Genomic DNA, 21027 nt, shown 5'->3' with positions numbered 1-21027 from the left:
CTGTACTGCGAGGCCTTGGCATCCTTCCTGTGGCGGGGCAGCACGCAGCGTGCGGTTCAGCACTAACGGGGCTCTCCTCGTCACACCCAGGGAACTACAACCTGATGCCTTAGGAGAGAATTTGGTGACCTCCTTCCGGAGGAGCTGGGAGCCGGGTCCCCGCACAAGGACCATCAGCTCCGAGCTGGAGAGGGCCCTGGCTGAGCAGGAACCCAGAGGCTAAATGGGAAGGACTGGGAGTCGGCACTGCTTTGAAGCCTGTCCTGATATGAAATCCATCCTACAGGTGGGACACCTGATCAGAAAGGACTGGTTAATGTTTAATAAGTCACAAAAACATCCTGTGGCAGAGGCGCAGAGTGCTTCCCTCCCGCTGGGGCACTCACCGTCCTCCTGGCCGTGCAGGTTCTGCGGGCTGCGCATGCTCTCGTCCTGGCTGGGGCTCAGGCTGGAGTTCAGGTGCTGGTCAGCTGAGATCCATGTGGAGTCGTTCATATCAAAGTCCTCGCTGCTCACCGATGTCTCATCCTGGAGGCAAGCAGGAAAGGGTTAACTCGCTGAGCTATATTCTTTCCTCCTTTCTCTGGCTTTAACATCTCCTCACTGCACTCCTTCCTAAAAACAATTCGGTCGGCAGCTCCTGCCCCCCGAGAACGTTTGCGGCCCCTCGCGCTCCCCAAGGCCGCGGCGAGCAGCCCTTCCCTCCGGCCGGGCTAGGTGGCTGCCCCAGCGGGGACGGCCAGGCTCTGCTTCCTGCCTGAAGACGTGCCTGAGCAATGGCACTGTCTTTAATTGAGGACAATTAGAAAGAGCTCGCATCCTGTAGGAGCGGATGGCTGAGCCCTGGAGTTTACCCTTTAATCTCCATCCACCCCAGCGTGTTTCTGGCGAGGCATGTGGGACCTGAGGACAGGGTGCAACTCCATTGGAACAGCTCCGTAAAACATCTCGGACTTTTTTGAAATCAAATCATCTGCTGCAACAGGAATCGCCAGAGGACTGGCACCGGCAGGGAGTGGCCGGTGGGGCAGATCCGGAGGGCGGCGCTGATCCCCATGGACCTGCACTGCCTGATGCTGCAGAGGCGGCTCCTGGAGCACAGCCCTGAGGGTCTGCTCCTCCAGCCCTCTCCGAAGGGATGTTGCCTCTGTACCCTGATCAAAAATGACAATGTGCACCTCGGGAAGGGGCTGGGGGAGCGAGGTCCCCAGCGAGGCAAGGGACGCCCCAGCTCGGGCTGGGGAGCCCGGCCAGCCACCCGCTCCCCAATGGCATAGATGACATTCCTCTCTCCCACTCCTGCAGCTGAAAGGACATTTTCTCTCTCCCGCTCTCTCCCTTCTCGCTAACCTTTACAGTACTTCGAGACACAGCCCTTGGATCGCTTCCAGCACCGGAAAGGTCAGCCACAGGATTTCAAAACCATCATCATAAAGGCAGCACTGAGATCCTGAATGAGAGGAGGGGCTGCGGGACCTCCCCGGGCTGAACTCTCCCAACACGCAGCTCGGGAGGAAGCAGATACGTGTCCCCATATGAACACGGTCCCGCTGGTGATCCCTTTATCTGCCTTCCTCTCTCCGCTCCCCTCCCAAAGCAACAGGCAGAGACCACATCCAGAGCCCTGGGGTGCAGGGGAACACCAAAAATGTTTCCAGAACGGCTTTCAACTGCGCTTTCCTTTGATTGAAACATTTCAAAGGCTTGTAAACTCTCTGCTCTTACTTTTTTTTCCTCCCCCTGGTCCTGAGATAAAATACAATCCCCGCTCCCTCTCCTTGTAAGAAGCAATTGGCAAGCACCCCTCCAACCTACGCCTGCGCCTCATAAAAACTGCCCTGTCTGGCCGCCGCTGGCTGACAGTTTTTATTGTGAACAAACAAATGTCTTTAAAGACAGGTTTGTGCTTTTCCTCCCTGCTCCTCGTCCCTGCAGACACATCTGCTGGCTCAGGGCTCGCGCCGCCCCCAGCCCACTCCCTCCATGTGCCTCCCGGGGAGTTTCCTGGAATTTACGGCTTGTGAAACCCCGCACGGATGGACGATGGACGGACAGACAGAGGGCTCGGCAGCCCCATGCCCGCCCACCATGGGGACGGGGACACCCTGACCCCCAGCCCCACCTGCGCTGCCAGCCAGGTGCCCCCGCGGCCCCCCGTGCCCAGGTCAGGCAGAGCAGGAGAGGTGGGAGGCAGGGGGGAGGCACGGCGTCCCTCGGCTCAGCACAGCACCGCTGCCACGCCAGCCACGAAGCAATCCTGCCTCTCCAGAAACTCCATCTTGTACGTACAGGAACAGAACTGCAAAGGTCTCCCTGTTGCAAACTATAAATAGTCTATTTATTGTAAGCATTTGCAGGGAGGCAGCCACCCTAATATCTGGCCTTCTTCACAAGGCTTACTCAAGATTACTGTCAGAGCTTAAGAGACAAACGCAAATGCCAAGGTCCTTGCTGCCCACAGTCTCTCACCTGTCCGGTGAGGAGGAGGAGCCCTGGGAGCAACCCGCGATGTTTTTGGAAAGCATCTGGCTCAGGCGTAGTGTCTGAGGGGCTCAGCTGTGGAGGACACCCAGCCTCGGCACCCAAACCGCAACCCGGGAGGCATCACGCTCTCCATGCACTCACGCATGGTGGAAAAGCGGTGACATGAAGGATGCCTCGCACACACATGCTATGTAAAGTGCTTTATAAATGTGTATAATTCTCTTGAGGTGCAATAACATTCGCCTATTATTAGAAATACTCCGCATATCAAACCAGAAACTGATAAGCTATAAATGACTCAAGTCAAACACGGCCGTCGCATGTTCACGAGTCCAGGATCCAGCCACCAGCAGAAAGCGCAGGGACCCGTCCCCACGTCCCCAGTGTCAGCCCCTGCTTTCCAGCCAGGGCCTGCTGCTTTCCAGCACTAATACCCTTGGCCAAAACGCCAACGGGACAAACTTCCCGGCAGCGCACAGCTCCCGCAGCACAGCCCTCCCCAAGGGAATGCAAAGCCAACCGTGCAGGCGGCACTGGGGTGAACCCTTCACGGCAGCGGGGAGCAGCCAAAGCCGGCGGTGGGAACTGCCGAGAGAGCATCTCTGCTGCCTTGGGGCAGCCCCCGCAGCTCTGCCCATGCCATGGTGTCCCAGGAGCTCCTCACACCTTCGCACCTCCTTCCTAAAGCAAGAGAAAGGCCCCGACCTCGAGCGTGGCTCTGGCCTTCCCCGTCACTGCGGCTCCGGCAGCCTCCGCTGCCCCTCGGCTGCATCCCTCGCTGCTCACCGGGGCACCAGAGGCCACCAGCAAGCTCCCTCCTCAGGACAACCCTCGGAGACCAAATGCTGAGCGTTGTGACCTCCTCGCGTGGGACAATCCAGGGACGGGAGGCCCCGGCAGCAGCGCCCGGAGCCCTGACTGCCCAGCCCCAGCCCAGGAGCAGCCCCATTTCAGTCTGCTGGAGCGGTGGGATGGCAGCACAGCACACGTCCCGGCATCAAAACACGGGGCACCAGAGCAGGATCAAAATTTCTGGCTAGGTGGGCAGCTGTGAATTTCCCCTGGATGCCAGTAACCTGGCTGAAGGCTGAGCCTCGAAGTGGGCTCCACCGTCCAGCCAAACAAGGAAGCATTTCTCAACAGCAGCAACAGCTACGACTCAGAGCAATACGGTAAATCTAATCTACCCTTCCACCCTCTTTTGGCTTGCAAGTCAGGCAGCTCATTCTTTTTCCTCTCTGGGTTCTCAGGAGAATTCTCTCTGCTAATTTCTTCTTTCCTGTAAACAAACTTCAAATGAAACTTTCATTAGAAAACAGAACGCAATCCATTACCAGTGCCTGACTCAGGACCAGCCGCCTTTTCCCCAGTTCCACGCCACTCGTGGCACAGATGGAAGCGACAGTGGCTGCCCCAACCAGCCAGCCCAGAGCTGAACCCCGAACCCCGGCACCGCTGCTGCCGCCCTCCTCCTTCCTGCCTTTCCCAGCCCTCCGGAGAGATCTCCTCACCCCGCAGTAAAGTCCCATCGCTTTGTTTCCAACGTTCAAGGGATTGAGCGATCAAGGGTCAGGCAACGTGCGTGCAGCTCCTCTTCTGCAAGGGGAAGTCGGATCCTGCTGGTGCATTCACAGGCCACACCCAAACATCGGAGCAGGGCTCCCGGCACCGCGCAGGGTTTGGAAAACAACATCCTTGCTCCTCTCCTTATCTACAGTCCAACATTCACAGCTGCTCTGCAGACACTTGCAGCCAATATTTTCTAACCGGCAAAGGCAGACACTCACATGTGCAGGACTCACACTTTGCATTTCTGTCCCACTTTCCATTCAGCAATCTTCAAGCACCGCCCGTGCACGCGTCTGCTGAGCCTCTCAACTTCCCTCCGAGTTAGAAAAGTATTCTTCCTATTATAGAGCTGGAAACGCCGGGTACTGACAGCCACCCTGGCTGGTCCAAGAACACAGCGAGTCGCTGGCAGATCCAGGAGCACAGTCAAGACCTCCTCCGGACTGCAAGGCTTTAACTGCTAGACAACGTTTCTTCACCGGCAGCTCCCCTTCCTGGAGAACAACCTCCCATAGTGCGGGCTGGAGCAGGGCCGGGGGGAAGCTACTCCTATAACCGTATCTCGTAAATATATGCAAGGCTATCGGTAACCTGCTTATTTTACAGCCAGGCTCAGGTTCTCGGGGACTGCCTTGCAAGCCTCTCTCCAGTCATTTACACGCTGTGCCTCACGCTTGATATTCCAGGCTCTGAGTCTCAGGATGGTTTATTTTCTCTCTTTGAGTCCTTTTATTTTAAAACGTGTCCTTTCACGCCACAGCCTACTATCCCGATGGGATTTCCTTCCGCGGAGCAGGAACCGAGGCTGTGCGCCATGCAACCTCCCCAGCACACAGCCACGCTCAGCTTCCCACCAGAAGCAGCCGTGTTTTTAGAGTCAACAAAAGGCAACGCGTGACCACCGGCCCCCGGAGCTGCTCCACGGCCGTGCCAGCACGACCAGCCCGGCACAGGCAGCCCCCAGAGCTGCCAGCCCCGGCCGGGGCAGAGCGCTGCCAGCCCCGGCAGCAGCACGGCGCTCGGGGACGGGCTCTCAGGAAGGCAGCCTCATCTCCGTCTCAGCAACTGTTTAAACCCAGCCCTCTGAGCATGCCAAGAAGGTATTGAACCAGATTTGACCCTAACTTAACCAGTTCAGCGCAGAGAAAGGCTTACTAATGGAAGATAAAACACTCCAGGTCAAAGATTGATACTGCAGCCACAAATACTGTGGCGGTCATTGCTTCAAAGGGCCCGAGAAGCCTTAAAGCACAAGGGTGTACGCTGGCTGTGGTGGCAGCGAGCTGTGACTGCGCTGCCTACTCGCGTGTGCAATTCACACACCAAACAGAACATCCCCAGCGCTCTTTGTCAGGTCACTTACGTCCTTATTTACCGCAATTTCTGCCGATTTCTACGGGACGCGGCAAAAACGAGTATTTGTCAGTGCCCAGAAACGGGCAGAAGAGTTAATTTAGAAGGCGAAGGGCAAATGGAAGAGGAAGGGAGGATCATCGCCTCCTCCCCCCTCCCCCTTCCCTAAGAGCCCTTCTTCTGGGAAACCCCCCCGAGGAGTGTTCCCACCGCCCGAAGCGGAGCGAAGCCGCGCAGGGTGCGGGAGGCGGCCCCGGCAGCCCCTTCCCGCAGCCGCTGCCCCGCGCTCCTGCTGTTCAGCGGGGAGGTGCTGAAGACGGGGGCCGCCGGGCCGGGGGGGGACCCGGGCGGCCCGGCCCCGGGGGTCCGGCCCCCCCCCGAGCCCCGCACCCGCCTGCCCAGCACCTGAACTTGCTCCCGGCCGGGCAGGCGTTTGCTTTCCCACGCGAGGCGGGGACGGTGCCGTGGTACCCACACACCGCGCGGTGTGAAAGGGCGCTTTGCTCTTCCACGGGCACCGGGGAGGGGCGGTTTTGGAGGAGGGGGCCGAGCGGAGCAGCGCTGCGGGGCGAGCGGCCGGGGGTCCCCCCGCCGCCGGCGGCCGCGGAGACCCGGCGTTTGCCCCGGTGGGACGCGGTTCCCACGCGTGTCTCGCCGCGGCAGCGAGCTGCCGGGAGCCGGGCGAGCGTCCCCGTCCCCGTCCCCGTCCCCGTCCCGCCTCCCGCGCCCCTCCGCCCGCAGGTAAATAAATACACCCGCGATGGAGACCTGCCCGCGCGTGTGCGCGGAGCCGGGGCTGGCGCACCGGGCTCAGCGTGCGGCGGGGATTGACACGTAAGTAGGGCTTTACCTCCAGGGAGGCGGCTATTTCCAGCACAATCCCCGCCCGGGGCCGGGGCCGGGGCCGGGGCCGGGGCCGGGGCCGGGGCCGGGGCCGGGGCGGGCGGCGCGGCGATGGCGGCGCGGGGCCGGTGCCCGGGAATGGATGGGGCCGGAGCGCTCCCGCCGCCGCCTCCTCCCACTTTCTTCTGCGCTTTTGTGCTCTTCCGGGGAAGGGGGAGCCGCGCCGGGCGCGGGGAAGGACGCGCCAACCTCCCCCCCCCGCCGCCGGCCAGCCGGGCGGGCGACCCGCAACTTCCCGGGGAAGCGGGGCGGCGCGGCCGCTCCCCCCGGAGTTGGGGCAGGGCCCCGCGGCCGCCCCCCGCCCGCCCCGCCCCGCCCGCCACCCCCACCCCCTCCCCGGGGCCGCCGCGGCCGCGTGGAGCCCCGCGCCCCGCGCATCCCCCGGGCCGGGGCCGGGGCCGCCGCCGGGGGCCGGAGCCCCGCGGGCGGGCGCCTACCTGGAGCGGGGCCTGGGGCCTGCCGGCCTGCGCCAGCCCGGCGGCGCGGCTGGGGGCGCGGGGCGGAGGGACGGAGGGACGGAGGGAGGGGGCCGGGGCTGGCGGCGCTCCGGAGAGGCTGACAGCCAGCTGCTGCCCGGGGAGAGGGGCCGGCGCTGCGGAGCGCGTCACTCCCGGCTCCCGGGGGGGGGGCCGGGGAGGCGGAGGGGGGCGAGCGGGGCCCGGCCGCGGGCGGAGGGGGCGGGGGCGGCGGGGGAAGGGGAGCGGGGCCGCGGGGGGCGGGCGCACCGGGCCGGGCGCGGCGGGGGGCGCGGGGAGCCGCGCCTGGAAGAGCACATTGTGGAGGGCCGGGGAGGGCCCTTCCTCCGGGAGGAAGAGACAATGTCCAGGGCCGGGCGCCTGCTGGAGAGCCGCGAGAATGCACGGCCGGCGGCACGGCTCGGTACGGCTCGGTACGGCTCGGTACGGCCGCGGGGGGGGGGATGCAACCCCGCCCGAGCATCCTCCGCTCGGCACGGCCCGGGGGGCCGCGACCCGTCCGGGGACGCTCGGCACGGCACGGCTCGGCACAGCACGGGGGGGGCTGCAACCCGCCCGGGGACGCACGCACCGCCCCCCCCCCCCCCCCCCGGCTCGGCACGGCCCGGTGACCCGCAGCCCGCCCGGGGAGCCCCGGCCCGGCCCGGCCCCGGGAGCTCAGGGCCGGGCAGCGCCGGGCTTCGGCCGTGCCGCGGGACGCGAGTCGCGGGAGCCGGGCGGTGAGTCCCCCGGGAGCGGGCTGGCCGCCCCGCAGCCCCCGGCCCCGGCGCTCAGCGGGCGCAGCGGTGCCCAGGCCCCGCGCTGCCTCCGCTGCTGAATCCTTTTGTTTCAGACGATTCTCCCGATCGCACCGTGGGAGCAGACGAGGACCCTGCTCCGCCAGCAGCAGCACGGCTCAAGGCTGCGGCCCCTGCCTGAACGTGGGGTCTGGGCTGGGGTTAAAGCAGCGGCTCTTCAGGGCAGCTCCTTGACGGCAAGGCTGCCCGCCGAGCTCGGCCGTGCCCCCAGCACGGCCCTAGCAGGGCACCGTGCCGCCAGCTCCCGGGGAGGGATGGGGATGCTGCGACCCGGCTCCGGGCGGGCAGCGCCCGGTGTCGTGGCATCCCCCGGGACGGCACCCGCTCCCAGGCAGGGCCCCGAGGACGGCGGGTCGGTGACCTCCCGCCTGGTCGGGGATCGCCGCGATGGGCGCCAGCGCCTCGGCACCCCCTCCCCGGCCCATTTCAGGTCTCTCGCTGTTTGATGGTTATGAAGGAAATTTTTATGAAATAAACCAAGTGTAGCGGGTTCAGCGGCGGAGCCTGCGGTAGGCCGGTGCCAGAGCCGAGGATGGGAACTGCCACATTCGTGTTTATGGCTTGTTAGTGCGGATGTCCAATTATGATGTTTTCTACTCCAGCGTTAACCACTTCACTGCCAGGGAAAGCGTGTGAGGGAGGAGGGGCGGCTCGGGAAGATCCGAGGCCGGAGGTGAAAATGGGTATCGCTCGGTTTTGCATTTCCACCTCCTCCAGGCTGATCTATGGATCCAGAGGCTGAAGGGCGAGAGCGGAGCCCGGGGCCCTCCCGCGCTCCCGCAGGAAGCGGCCGGCCGGGAGGGCAGCGGGCTGCGAGCCCTCAGCCGCGGGGGCCTGCTCTGCGCTCGCTTCCAGCTCAATGGCTGCTGCTCCTCCCTGAAGCTAAAATAAAATCCTGACCATTTAAGGTGAACAGGAGACTTGCCGTGGACCTCGGTGGAGCGGGCTTTTAACCCCTTCCCATTGCTGGGCTTTGTTTAGTCCTTGCGCTCCCTTCGGCTTCGAGCTAGGCCAGCTTAAAGCCGTTTGGGAGAGCACGTCCCCGTGGGAGCGAGGCGCCTGCCCCTCTGCGTGGAGAGCTCGCAGGGGACACAAACCAGCCAGGGTGCGAGTTGGAAGCTCAGTCACTATTCTGCACTGCCTCACCATGTGGACGCTCTTATTTTATACTAAGTGCCTTTGTGTGGGTTAGGTTAATCCACTTTGGAAATGGATTAACCTAAATTTCACATCGGCAAACTTAGGGCCGAACAGCCGCGTCCACACAGGGAGCGAGGGAGGAACAGCAATTCGGCAGTAGCTGCTGGGCAGGAGCTTTTCCCCGGGCAGGGGAGGGGTCCTGACCCCAAGGGGGGTCACCGCCGTTACAAGTGGGGTCATGAGCCCGACAGAAATGCAATTGTTTGTGCCAGCGCTCGGGGTCACGAGGCTGGCAGAAGTGGGGCTCACTGGCGGAAGAGGGGCTGCCTCCAGAAACAGCTAGGGAAGCTTTGGGAAACGGCACGCCAAGCTCCTTTCTAGTGGGTATTTTTCGGATTCAAATTATCTAGGGGGAAATAACTGGCAATTAGATATGGAATTGGTAATAATAATTTATCTAGTTGTCAGGAACAGGGGTAAGTGCCTTACGGGATTACATGTTAAAAAAACCCCACCATAATAAACCAGTACTACCGTTATTATATTATATTATATATATAATATACAGCAAATATATTATTTATAAGTCGCTTCCTTCCCTCTCTCCTCGCAACGTGTTCATTACTTCTGGTCCCTGCAAACCCCTTCACACAGACACAGATCTGCCCATGCAGAAAACCTGGGGCTCCCTGCCAGGCTGTGCTTGCCCGGACAGGGTCCCGTCGGATGCCACCAGAGCCTGAGCTGCAGGTCCGGAGAGAAGCCATGCCCTGGCTGCAACGGCCCCGGCACCACAGCCTGCCTGCGTGCCAGGCAGTGATGCTTCCAAAGGCACCGCTAACGATGCCCTGACCTCATCCGTCGTAATTTCCTAAGGCGAGGCTCTGCAGGAATACCAGGGCTGCTGTCAAACCCAGGACTAAACTACATGTAGGAGCTTAATGGCATAGTTGTGCTGTTGGTGAGCGTGGGCACAGTGATCTAGTGGCGAGAGCTGGGGACTGCAGGACGGCAGGATCTGGCCATCATGCCAGAGGAGTCACTGACTCATGCGCGACCTTGTGCGAGTCACTTGATGTTCTTGTGCCTCTGAAAAGTAGGTTAAATAACATGGGACCTCCTGCACTGGGTCCTCTGTGACCATCAAACCCTACTGGGTAAGAAGCATTAAAATGCGAATCTCTCAGGGGCGAGGCCAGCAAGGAAAGGGGGGCCAGGGGGACGGCACCGCAGAAGGGTTGCCGAAGGAGTGCCCCAGTCGCATGGCACGAGGGGGATATACAGCTTTTATCAACAGTATATTTTAACTTATCTGGCAGCCAGAGGAGAGTCAGGAAAAAAAGGAGAGTAAAGATTTGGGAAACTTTATTATAGACCGGATTTGTGGTGGGCTGAGGGCTGTATTCCCACTTCATCTTGGTCGCTCCTTCTGTAAAAGTAGCAGTTGTTAGCATCTGGCATACGCATGAATAAAAGGGTTGCATTTTTTTCCCAGAAGCCAAGAGCAAGAGATGGAAAGGAAATACGGCTCCATACTTCACGGGGTACAGCAGTCACTGCCGAGTACAGGAGCAGGAAAGGAGTTGTTTCTGTGGATGGAATTTGCCTTCCTCTGGAGTACAGGGAATGGGTGTTTGAAGGGACGGGTCAACGTGGGCAAATATCCCCTAACATTTCTTGCCAAAGCCTGAACCCACAGCATCGGCCGGAACGTCTGCATTGCGCTATACATTGAGGATGACCCTCGCAGCTTATCTCTTGACCACCCAAACCAGAATCGAGTCAGCATAAACAGAACCACCACTAAACCCATTTTTAACCATTCTCAAGCCATACCGCGCGTTTCAGAATCCATCTTTGGGAGTAAAACTGACACCTCAGAGATCCACATGTTCCTTTTGCACACACAAGGCTCACGATGTGGGTCTTAGGAGTCTGTGCAACCAGGCGAGGTGCAAGCCTGCCTGCACAGGTTTAACAGCAGCGGAAACAAAAGCAAGTACACGATTCAAGGTTAAAAAGCTGAACCACACAGCTTCATCTTCTATAATAACGGAAATCATTAATAATAGTTCTCACTCTCAAAGTAGTTGCCATCCAAGCTCTTGAAGAGCTTTATTAGTGAGCGAGACCTCAGAAGTCTCTCTAAGGTATTATCCCCTTTTTAAAGGCAGAAGGCAATTAAGAAACAGCCATTTGTGTGACTTGATCAAAGTCAACATACAGCACGTCAGCACCCGAACTTGGGAGACAACGCAGAAAACCTCGCTTGTGCGACGCTTTCCACAGTACAGGATAAATTTCACTGGATCCATGAGACTATTCCATGGATGGGAAATGCGGTACAGGTCTTTACGTTTTCCCCTGGGAATGTTTCCTAGCCCCACTTTACAGAACGTGAACCAAAACTTTGTTTCCAGTTCTACTGGAAACAGCTGCCTTTGACGCTGGTTACCGCACAGGGAACGGGCAGCATCTCTCCTCACCAAATAGGGGAGGTACTTGGAAGAAATGATGAATTAAAGAAAGATAACGTGGTTTCTGACCCCACTCATTCAGTCTTCCCAGAAATAGGCTAAAGCAGCTCAGCTTTAGTAGCCTACTCGCACTGCGCCGCTGGATAACGGGCACGGGGGGTAGGTGTGCGCGGCGGAGGGCAAGCCGTCCTAATTACCCCAGGGTGGATCAGCCCCAGCGCAGAAGAGCCTTGCTGCAGAGCGAGCAGGGCATCCACACGGGCTTTGTGTCGGCCAGCCAGTGTGGGACCCGATGCTCACGTCTGCGCAGTGCTGAGCTCCATGGAGTCACTGTCACCAGCCCAGGGGACTCCACGCTCCCCGGCCAAGTGCCACCGACCCGTCCTTCCTCCCGGGCACTCCCGCCGCAGGCTCCTACTGCCCCGTTCACACCTGGTCTGCCAGGCCCTGCTCCTGCTTGATCGACCCAGCCCTCGTTAGCATGACGACCACAGCTCCACCGAGAGCGAGATAAACTTCTAAGCATCCCCCAGCCTCTTCTCCAGGACCTTAGTTAAGCTGCACAACATCACAGGGAAGGGAACAGGGAGTGGGAAAGGGACCAGCTTCTCTCCACCAGTCCCGTCCGTTTTCCAGTCCGTTGCTTGCACATGCAGCAACTAAATACACCCGAGCAGTTCAGGAGGACAAATGGTGCCTAGCATCACTGAAATCGGGCAATGCCACCTCCTTTCTTGCAGAAAATAATGTGATTTTCCCCGAAACTGCAAAGAGTCAGGGCCTTGGCATCATACCTCATTTGAAGATGAAGGCTGCAGTGGCAGGATTTATCCCAGCCAGCCCAAGCCAGGGTCTCAAAATGTTTGCTTGCATTGAGCGTTGCATTGAACAAACACAAAGCTCACCTGTAAAGCAGCTACGCTGGGAAAAATACTGAAAGATCTACCCAACGGGAAATAAAAGCTCTTAACTTTTTACTAGCTGGGGACATGAGAGTTAATTCCAATAACAAAAATGAGTTGACCTTCACTGAAAGCAAGCCATTCACACGAGTCTGATGAGCTAAATGGTTTGATCATCTGACCTCCTGCATCTCATGAGCCATTAAGGCCAAGGATGAAAGTTTTGCTAAACTATCTTCGCTAGCAAAGAACGCTGTTGTGACGGCCGGACCTGCCTCCTCGGCTTTTGCCTGGACAAAGTCTGTCATTTAGGGCAGAATGTAAATTTATCAGGCAAAGCCCCCTTCTGCCAGCAGAAGCTGCATCTCCACTAGAGGGCTTTGCTGGTGCAGATCTACGAGTGAGCCTTTATCGCACAGATTAAATCTGTATTTCAGACAGCTATGGGCACAGTGCCTCACCGGGTGTACGGCCAATATTCCCTGTGTGTATCCTTCTGCGTGTAAGGGTGCCTTTAGGGAACTTCTCTAGTGCTCCAAAATGTCTTAAAAATTAACATCAGGGGACAAAGATCTTCCCAAGCCATGGAGAGGCCTCTTGAATGAGAGTTATCTCATCAAATCGATTTAGAGGTATCTATTCCTGAAGATGTTTAACACCCTCTTTAATGGACTGGGAAGTACCTTATCATCCTCATGTGATGCAAACGCATCATCCCACTTCCTTCCAAAGAGGGACTGCATGCTTCTGCCTTCTCTGCACATCTACGAACACATACAGCGTTTCTTTGGGATCCCTTCGCTAAGCACTCAAACAGATAAATCCAGGTCCCGGATCTTGCACAGCAGCTGCCAGCTCTGCCAGATTTGGTTCTGGTCTCTGGCCTATGTGAAATGAGATGTCTGCAATTCTCCCTAGTGAACTTAAATACTGAAAATTAAAATCTAGCGTGCCCTCTTCTGCAGCCGCTCGCTCCCCTCCCTGCCTCTGCTGCCTCCCCCGTGCCAGTTCTGCACCCCCAGGATTAGCATGGGGATGGATCTGAAGCAGAAGGAAGCAAGCGAGCTGCCAGGGGAAGACGCATCTTAGCTGTTCGGGTAATATTGGAGCCTTCTGAGACACTGAAGTGAGCAAACACAATAACGTGTGGACCAGGGAGAAGGCGGAGTGGAAGGAGGAGGACTTAACATTGCAAACCTGCCTCTGCTCACGAGGCTCCGTGAGCTCCCAAATCCCGCAGAGGAGGCTCGATCCTCACCAGCAGGAGAGGAAGCCAAGTCCCCGTACATCGATGGGATTTGAAGCCCTGTGGCCCCCCTTCCAGGATCATCCTGCTGTTTGGGTTAAAACATTGCCTGAAATCGTGTTTGGAAAACCACTTCACATCCACGCGCCCTTCACACACGCCGGTTTTACAGGGAAATTACTGGACGGACGGAGCGTGTGACGGTGCAGGACAAGGCTCTGTCCCTCTCAAACACTTACAAGTCAGTGTAGCAAAGCCATAGCAACAAGAAAAGCGCTCGTGTTATTTCCCATCCAAGAGCAGCTGCTGCCATTCACTGATTGCATGACCTTCTGTCAGCAGTCATCGAAGCAACCTTTGAAAATGTTTCTGTATCATTTAAACCTGGTTACTCGGCCCTGGACTGTGTCTGCCAAGGTAGCAGCAACATCTCCAGAGCAGAGAGCGAGTTTGGCATTTCATGGATTTCTTCTTTGAAAATCTTCATATTCCACCAGCCACCAGTGGAAATCATGCCCAACAGTGTGGCATGAAAAATAAATCCAAGGCTGAGTTTGAGTAAGACAGAAAAGATTGTCTGGAAAACAACTGCAATAACCTCGAATGACCAATCATTTAAAAATGCTCGTATTTATCGTTTGAAAATGAGGTGGAAGGATCATTACAGATAAATATCAAATATCTTCTTTGCAGTCCTTTTTGCTGCTAGATTGGGAAGGTCAGAAGTTCAGAGATGCTTTAATGCCTCAGTAGATACCCTGAAATGTGGCTAATTCGGCACTCCGTGGAAAGGGTAAGGGGCCTGATTTTTCTCACACATGTGAGAATTGGTATAAAATGGGAATGAAGGAAGACTCACACCCCAGAAGCTCCTGCATGTTCTAGTGAATCCAATTTAAGCAACATGGGTCACAGTTGTTTTCCATCATGCCAGAATAAATGTACTGACTCCAAGAAATACATTGAAATGTATTCTGCAGGAACTCTTCATTTTGTGAGCAACCATGTGAAGAGCTCCTCTCCTGACTGTTTTTTGTCCCTAAGCAGAGATAAAATGCTTTCTCTAAGGTTCTTCTGGCTGTGCTTCCTTGTGGAGACACTGCTGCCCTAATACTGACGTACTTAACAGCACTAATAAATTACAGTTACATGCACACTTTTTTTCTGAATAATGAAGTTAAAAGGCCACTTTGGCATAAATTCATTCCTTGTTACCCCAAGTGAAGCAAGTTCCTCCTGGTGCTGTGGCATACAAATAATTGCTTTTGGCAAAAGCCAAGTCGAACACAAGTCCGTTGCTCAATTTATTTCTATCATCACCATCAAATGTGAGGGAGTGCAAGGCAGTAAGGTGGCATGGCAGCACAGCTGAGCTAGAGGAACCCCTATCGTTTTGTAAATGTTGATATATAAAAACCGTGCAGCGTATATTTGTGTAGTGCAAACAAACTTGGAAAGCAGGTTGTATTTTCTTCCTGTTTTGCATTTGTAGCAAAGTCAGAATTATTTCTGTCATCTTTAGAGGACTTCGGCAGTTTGTAAACACCTGGAACCCCAAGAGCTGCATCTCCCCGACCCTAAAGCTCCCTCCCTGGGGAGAGGGAGAGCAGCAGCCCCTGCTGCACAGCCCATGCTCCACAAAGACTGCCAGGATCCTCCAGGGAAAAAGGACGGTACTGTCGTGTTTCCAGTGCAAAGTAGGAAGAAGGAAGAAAATAGCTGGGGAATGCTTGGTGGGGGGAACTGAAGCCTGGTATTGATACCATTACACACCTTCCCTTCACATAGACTTCAGCGTTAGCAGCTCAGGTACAGCCACAGCTGCATTAGGAGCGTGGCACTTGTTTCCCCCGGGGAAGCCGGGGAGCGTCCCGTATCTCGGAACGGACGGCACCCAAGTCCCGCCGGATTTTCTCTGCTGGGTCCAACCACCTGTATCCTCTCCAGACTGTCATTACCTCCAGATCTGATGGAAAGCTTTAATGCTTCAGAAGTCTGAGCAATAAGACTGATCTTTTGTTATTTTGCTCTCAGGAATCAGTTTCAGTAACACACTGAACGGCAAATTTTACTTCTTCCGAATAGGTTTTTCCCTTGGCTGCTACAGCTTGAAAAGCTTAGAAAGCTGCATTGCAACATACCAATGAGAGCTCAGGAAAAGAAAAACTTTAGAGGCAGGGAATAACATCAAGCCGTTTGATTTATGATCTAAACCAACAACTGCTGGTTGCCTCAGCTGGTCCCTTTTTTGTTCCCGTATGACATATGCTTCTATTCCGATCTTAGCGAGCTTCGAGAGTATTCGTGTTAGCAGCACGTTATATCTATCTACCTAGTGAAAGCTCCAGTGCAAACTGCTGAACAAGGTATAAACTTCTCAAATCTCTAAATTACCAACCAAAGTTCTCAAAACAAGCATCCCTAAGCGTGCAGCTTCAAAACTCAAGATTCAGTACTAAAGGTTGCCAGCTTCTGGGGTGTTTTTTATTATGGAAAGAAGATCAAACTGCAAGTCCAGTTTTCGACCTGTAGAAACCGGGTACAGGAGTTTAATGAAGCTTCGTAACACAATTCTCTTGAACAGAGCTTTGGAGCCGAGAGGAATTGGTAGAAAATGCATAAATGGTAACTAGACAAACTGCTCGGACCATCCTTTGCATACATCAAACTCAACTTGAAAGAACCGCCTCGAATGCTGAAAAGCACGGTTAGCCTTCGTGGCCCACTGAGTCCTTAACCCTGGTGAAGAACAGGCTGGAGCCAGCGGTAGGGACAACGCAGGGCTGCGGTCTGAGCCCCTCCCTGCCAGGAGCTGCGCCAAGGCCCAGCAAACCCCTCGCACAGGCCAAAGGCGCTTGGAATCTGTCAGCTTTCCGTCCCCTGCACCCAAAAGTGGTCCTGAAGCAGCCATCAGATGCCACGAAGCGGCGCATCCGTCCACTCCATGTCCCCGGCCCAGCCCAGCCCAGCCCAGCTAAACACAGCCCAGCCCAGCCCAGCCCAGCCCAGCCCAGCCCAGCTAAACACAGCCCAGCTAAACACAGCCCAACTCAGCCCAGCTAAGCCCAGCCCAGCCCAGCCCAGCTAAACACAGCCCAGCCCAGCTCAGCCCACCTAAGCCCAGCCCAGCCCAGTCCAGCCCAGCTAAGCCCAGTCCAGCCCAGTCCAGCCCAGCTAAACACAGCCCAGCCCAGCCCAGCCCAGCTCAGCCCAGCTCAGCCCAGCTAAACACAGCCCAGCCAAACACAGCCCAGCCCAGCCCAGCTCAACACAGCCCAGCCCAGCCCAACACAGCCCAGCTAAACACAGCCCAGCCCAGCCCAGCCCAGCTAAACACAGCCCAGCCCAGCCCAGCCCAGCCCAGCCCAGTCTAGCCCAGCTCAGCCCAGTCCAGCCCAGCTCAGCCCAGTCCAGCCCAGCTCAGCCCAGTCCAGCCCAGCTCAGCCCAGTCCAGCCCAGCTAAACACAGCCCAGCCCAGCCCAGCTCAGCCCAGCTCAACACAGCCCAGCCCAGCTCAACACAGCCCAGCCCAGCCCAACACAGCCCAGCCCAGCCCAACACAGCCCAGCCCAGCTCAACACAGCCCAGCCCAGCTCAACACAGCCCAGCTCAGCCCAGCTCAACACAGCCCAGCCCAGCTCAGCCCAGCCCAGCTCAGCCCAGCCCAGCCCAGCTCAGCCCAGCCCAGCTCAGCCCAGCCCAGCCCAGCCCAGCTCAGCCCAGTCCAGCCCAGTCCAGCCCAGCTAAACACAGCCCAGCCGAGCCCAGCCCAGCTAAGCCCAGCCCAGCCCAGCTAAACACAGCCCAGCCCAGCCCAGCCCAGCTAAACACAGCCCAGCCCAGCTCAGCCCAGCTAAGCCCAGCCCAGCCCAGTCCAGCCCAGCTAAGCCCAGTCCAGCCCAGCTAAACACAGCCCAGCCCAGCTAAACCCAGCCCAGCTCAGCCCAGCTAAGCCCAGCCCAGCCCAGCTAAACACAGCCCAGCCCAGCTCAACACAACCCAGCCCAGCCCAGCCCAGCCCAGCTCAACACAGCCCAGCCCAGCCCAGCCCAGCCCAGCCCAGCCCAGCTCAGCCCAGCCCAGCCCAGCTAAACACAGCCCAGCCCAGCCCAGTCCAGCCCAGCCCAGCCCAGCCCAGCCCAGCTAAGCCCAGCCCAGCCCAGCCCAGCCCAGCCCAGCCCAGCCCAGCTCAGCCCAGCCCAGCCCAGCCCAGTCCAGCCCAGCTAAGCCCAGTCCAGCCCAGTCCAGCCCAGCTAAACACAGCCCAGCCCAGCTAAGCCCAGCCCAGCCCAGCTAAACACAGCCCAGCCCAGCCCAGTCCAGCCCAGCTCAGCCCAGCCCAGCCCAGCTAAGCCCAGCCCAGCCCAGCTCAGCCCAGCCCAGCCCAGCCCAGCTAAGCCCAGTCCAGCCCAGTCCAGCCCAGCTAAACACAGCCCAGCCGAGCCCAGCCCAGCTAAGCCCAGCCCAGCCCAGCTAAACCCAGTCCAGCCCAGCCCAGCCCAGCCCAGCCCAGCTAAACCCAGTCCAGCCCAGCCCAGCCCAGCCGCCCCCCGGAGCTGTCCATAGTTCTACCGCCTGACCCAGCCCGAGCGCAAAACCCGGCACGTCCCAGCCTTTCATGTTTCAAAAGCTATAACATAACCTATTGCAAACAAACCCTTAAACCCACTCAAGCGTCCAACACGTGCAAAGGAAAAAAGCTCCAAAACACAGAAGTGCTTCCTGTCAGACGCCGTTTTGTCCCCCAGCAAGAAGGTTTCACTGCTGAAGCGACGGAGGAGCTCGGTATCTCTCCGGCTCCTGTCAGCAAACCCGCATCTGGCATTTTACACCCTGGCAATGGATGCTCTAACCAATGTCCCTTTAGGGTGCCACCAGGTAAAAGTACCCACTGGGCGCAACTTCACCGTTCAAGCTCTCAGCAATGTTTTCCACCACCGCTCAATGCAAACTCTTTCACTTCTTGCAACTGGCAGTAATGTATGAGATCAGGTTCAGGTTTCAGTGTGCTGGAAAGAAAATCCAGCACTGGCTTCCAGTGCAGATTGTGGGGAGCAAGTAAAACATACTTTTCTTTTTATAGACTGTTTCCATGGTGCACAGAGGTTCCCATAGCTAATTCTGCAGCTGCAGAACTTCAGAAAATTGCACAGCCTGGGTATAATCCTGTGGCTGTCTGCCCCATCCATTCCCAAATCGAAATCCAGTGGCTTAACACTCATCAAACAACTGAGCCTTCTCCCGCTTTGACACGAGAGCGGAGTGGCAGCGGTTGAACTTCCTCAAGTTGCCGATCAGTTTAAGAGAGCACCGGAGCAACCAAAGCAGGGTCTGGGTTTCAGACCCCATCTGCTAAAGCTCCCAGGCAATTAGGAGGAGATAAAGAAACAAATTCCTATTTGCCATATTTATTTTTAAGACGATTTCTTGGAAGAACTGCACGTCTAAAGAACAAGCAGACTGTTATAAGCAATAACTGCATCAACTCCATCTCTGCTCCTCTCCGCTGACACGATGCTGAAGTAGCTCTGTTTGCTTTCCCTGAGCCAGAAGACCAGAGGCGCGCTGCCCTCCCAGCTTCCACGCACCAACACTCGCTGTACTTGACCAGAGCCTGACCTGCCTGGACAAATCGGCCATTTCCAAAAGCATCCTCCAAAAATCGATGTGCCAAGCACCAGTCACCCCCTTCACCCCTTCAGCACGGGCGGAAACCCGCTCCGCGCCTCGCACTGCCCTGCGCCCGGAGCGCGACTCACCTGTTCCTGCGAATTCATTACCCGCAGCTTCATTTGCTTCAGATAAGTAGAGGTGAGGGGCATGTTGTAGTCAATGATCCCAGAAACCAAAGAGGAAGGTGGTTCGCTCTCTGAAGAACAGAGGAAAAACTTTATTTAGATACAGGGATGTGGAAGCACAAACCTATGATGCGTTCTCACAATCGTTAAATATACGTACTAAGAAGCACTTCAAATCCCTAGCGCGAGCTGGTGCCCGCTGAGCTAAGGTTCCTATAAGACCACGACCCCACCAAGAACATAATTACAGAACAGATGTTGTTTTGCCAAAAAAAAAGCATTGCTGTCACCTGCGGAAAAGACTACACGTAATATATAATTTTTCAGTCTACCAAACTAGAATGTAGCAGAGGAAGAAACCAAGTCCTGCCGATGCCTCAGAAGCACTTCCATGCCAATGGGAATTATGCAGAGGTTGATGAACAAGAATATATTTGCAGCTTGCTTTAGCATTGCAAAGTCTTGCCAATTTTGCTGGGATTCCCTCAGGTAGGAGTTAACATTAAGGCAACTTATTAAGTATCTCTATCTGGTGATGAAGATTATTTTTAACACCCTCATTAAAACACAAACTTAATTTTAAAAATCTTTAATTTAAATTGTTCCTGTTGATTCCTCTGGCTGCATCATATTGAGCTCTAGAGATCACTCTAGATTCAGACCACGCCTGCAGATCATTTTGTCTAGCCAGACCAGAAAAGTCCCCATAAAGCAAATTCTCAATGATTTTTATGAATTCTCAAAGATTTGTCAGCTCTGCCATCATCTGGAAAGTGAACTTAAGCAACAACAGATGGGGAAGAAGCTGAAGGTGAACCGATGGTGGGACGTTTCCACTCCTGTCTCTGAATCTCCCTGGCTGGCTTGCATTTTCTGGGGTCACTGGTTTCACAGGCACCTCTGACACAGCCCCTTGAAAAAAGAGCCTTCACAAAATGTTTTACAGCACCTTAGAAAACCCATCAGCCCAAACATAATGGGCCTGCTTTTCAGAAATGCTGAATATCAAAAAATCCCAGTGAAACTCAGCAGACCTGAAGATGCTTCACACCTCTGGAAATATCAGATCTATCATGTCTGATTAAGAAACGACCTGACCCAAAAACTGTCCGTAACTGACTTAAACATCACATAGGTTTTGCAAACCTCCTTTATCAAGAGCCTGCTTAGGGTCCATGGAAATACAATGATTTTTTCCAGGTCCATCTAATTCATCCCTGGGCAGCTGAAGCATTCCTGCCTGCAGACGCAGGAAAGGGTGGCCAGAGCTACTCAGGCCATCAGCTCACTCAACTATGAAGGTGCAAAGCTTTTAGGACCCTTGTAAACTAATTCCTCCCTTCTTTCCTCATGGCTGCATATCACTGCTCTCTGTCATGCTTCGACCTATAGATTAATTAAAAGCACTTCTACGCCTCTACATATTAAGTACCCAAAGTAACCCATTACTCTACTGTGCAAGGTTGTTATCTTGTGGTGAAAAGATGCTAAAATCCCAGTGCAAGGGGTGCTCCTCGCAGTCTGGTTCTGCGGTGAAAGGGGAAACAGCTCCCAGGAACAAAATCTGCCACATACCCAGGCTGGCTGGGGTCATCAGTACTTGAGTCTTTAAGAAGAGTTTAGGAAAGCATTTGCTAAGAGTAACAAAGAGAGAGCTGCTCTTGAAGCTCAGGCGGGGATGAGGTGAGTCTTTCAGACCTCTGAGGATGATATGTTGCTCCCCTGCCATCACCCACTTAATAGTTCAGTGCTGCAGAAATGAATGAGGCTCAACAGAAGCAGCTCAGCGTCCTCACATGGGGAGGAAGAGGGAGGTAGATGGTCTTTGGTGCTTAGATTCTGCCTGAAACCATCCTGATGTAAATCTGGAATAATCCCATT

At 56.1% G+C, this 21027-nt stretch overlaps 1 protein-coding gene across 6 annotated transcripts in view; it reads right to left on the bottom strand.

The window, feature by feature from the left end:
* Positions 1-21027, bottom strand: part of NOL4L (nucleolar protein 4 like) — a 68109-nt gene that overhangs the window by 22309 nt on the left and 24773 nt on the right. For 2 of the 6 annotated variants that reach the window (XM_072878831.1, XM_072878832.1), the window contains exons 4-5: positions 19108-19217; positions 387-528 (exon numbers count right to left, since the gene is read on the bottom strand). In XM_072878831.1, coding sequence (XP_072734932.1) covers positions 387-528; positions 19108-19217 — 252 coding nt within the window. Of the gene's footprint in view, positions 1-386; positions 529-3995; positions 4019-6256; positions 6560-6746; positions 6899-19107; positions 19218-21027 lie in introns of those variants that run through there. The other 4 variants (XM_072878835.1, XM_072878834.1, XM_072878837.1 and 1 more) reach the window with 4 other exon arrangements.

The sequence above is a fragment of the Ciconia boyciana genome, chromosome 14 (genome assembly GCF_034638445.1).
Source record: "Ciconia boyciana chromosome 14, ASM3463844v1, whole genome shotgun sequence".
Lineage (NCBI taxonomy): Eukaryota > Metazoa > Chordata > Aves > Ciconiiformes > Ciconiidae > Ciconia > Ciconia boyciana.
Note: the sequence above shows the minus strand (reverse complement) of the source record. Positions and strands in the feature narration are given on the sequence as shown.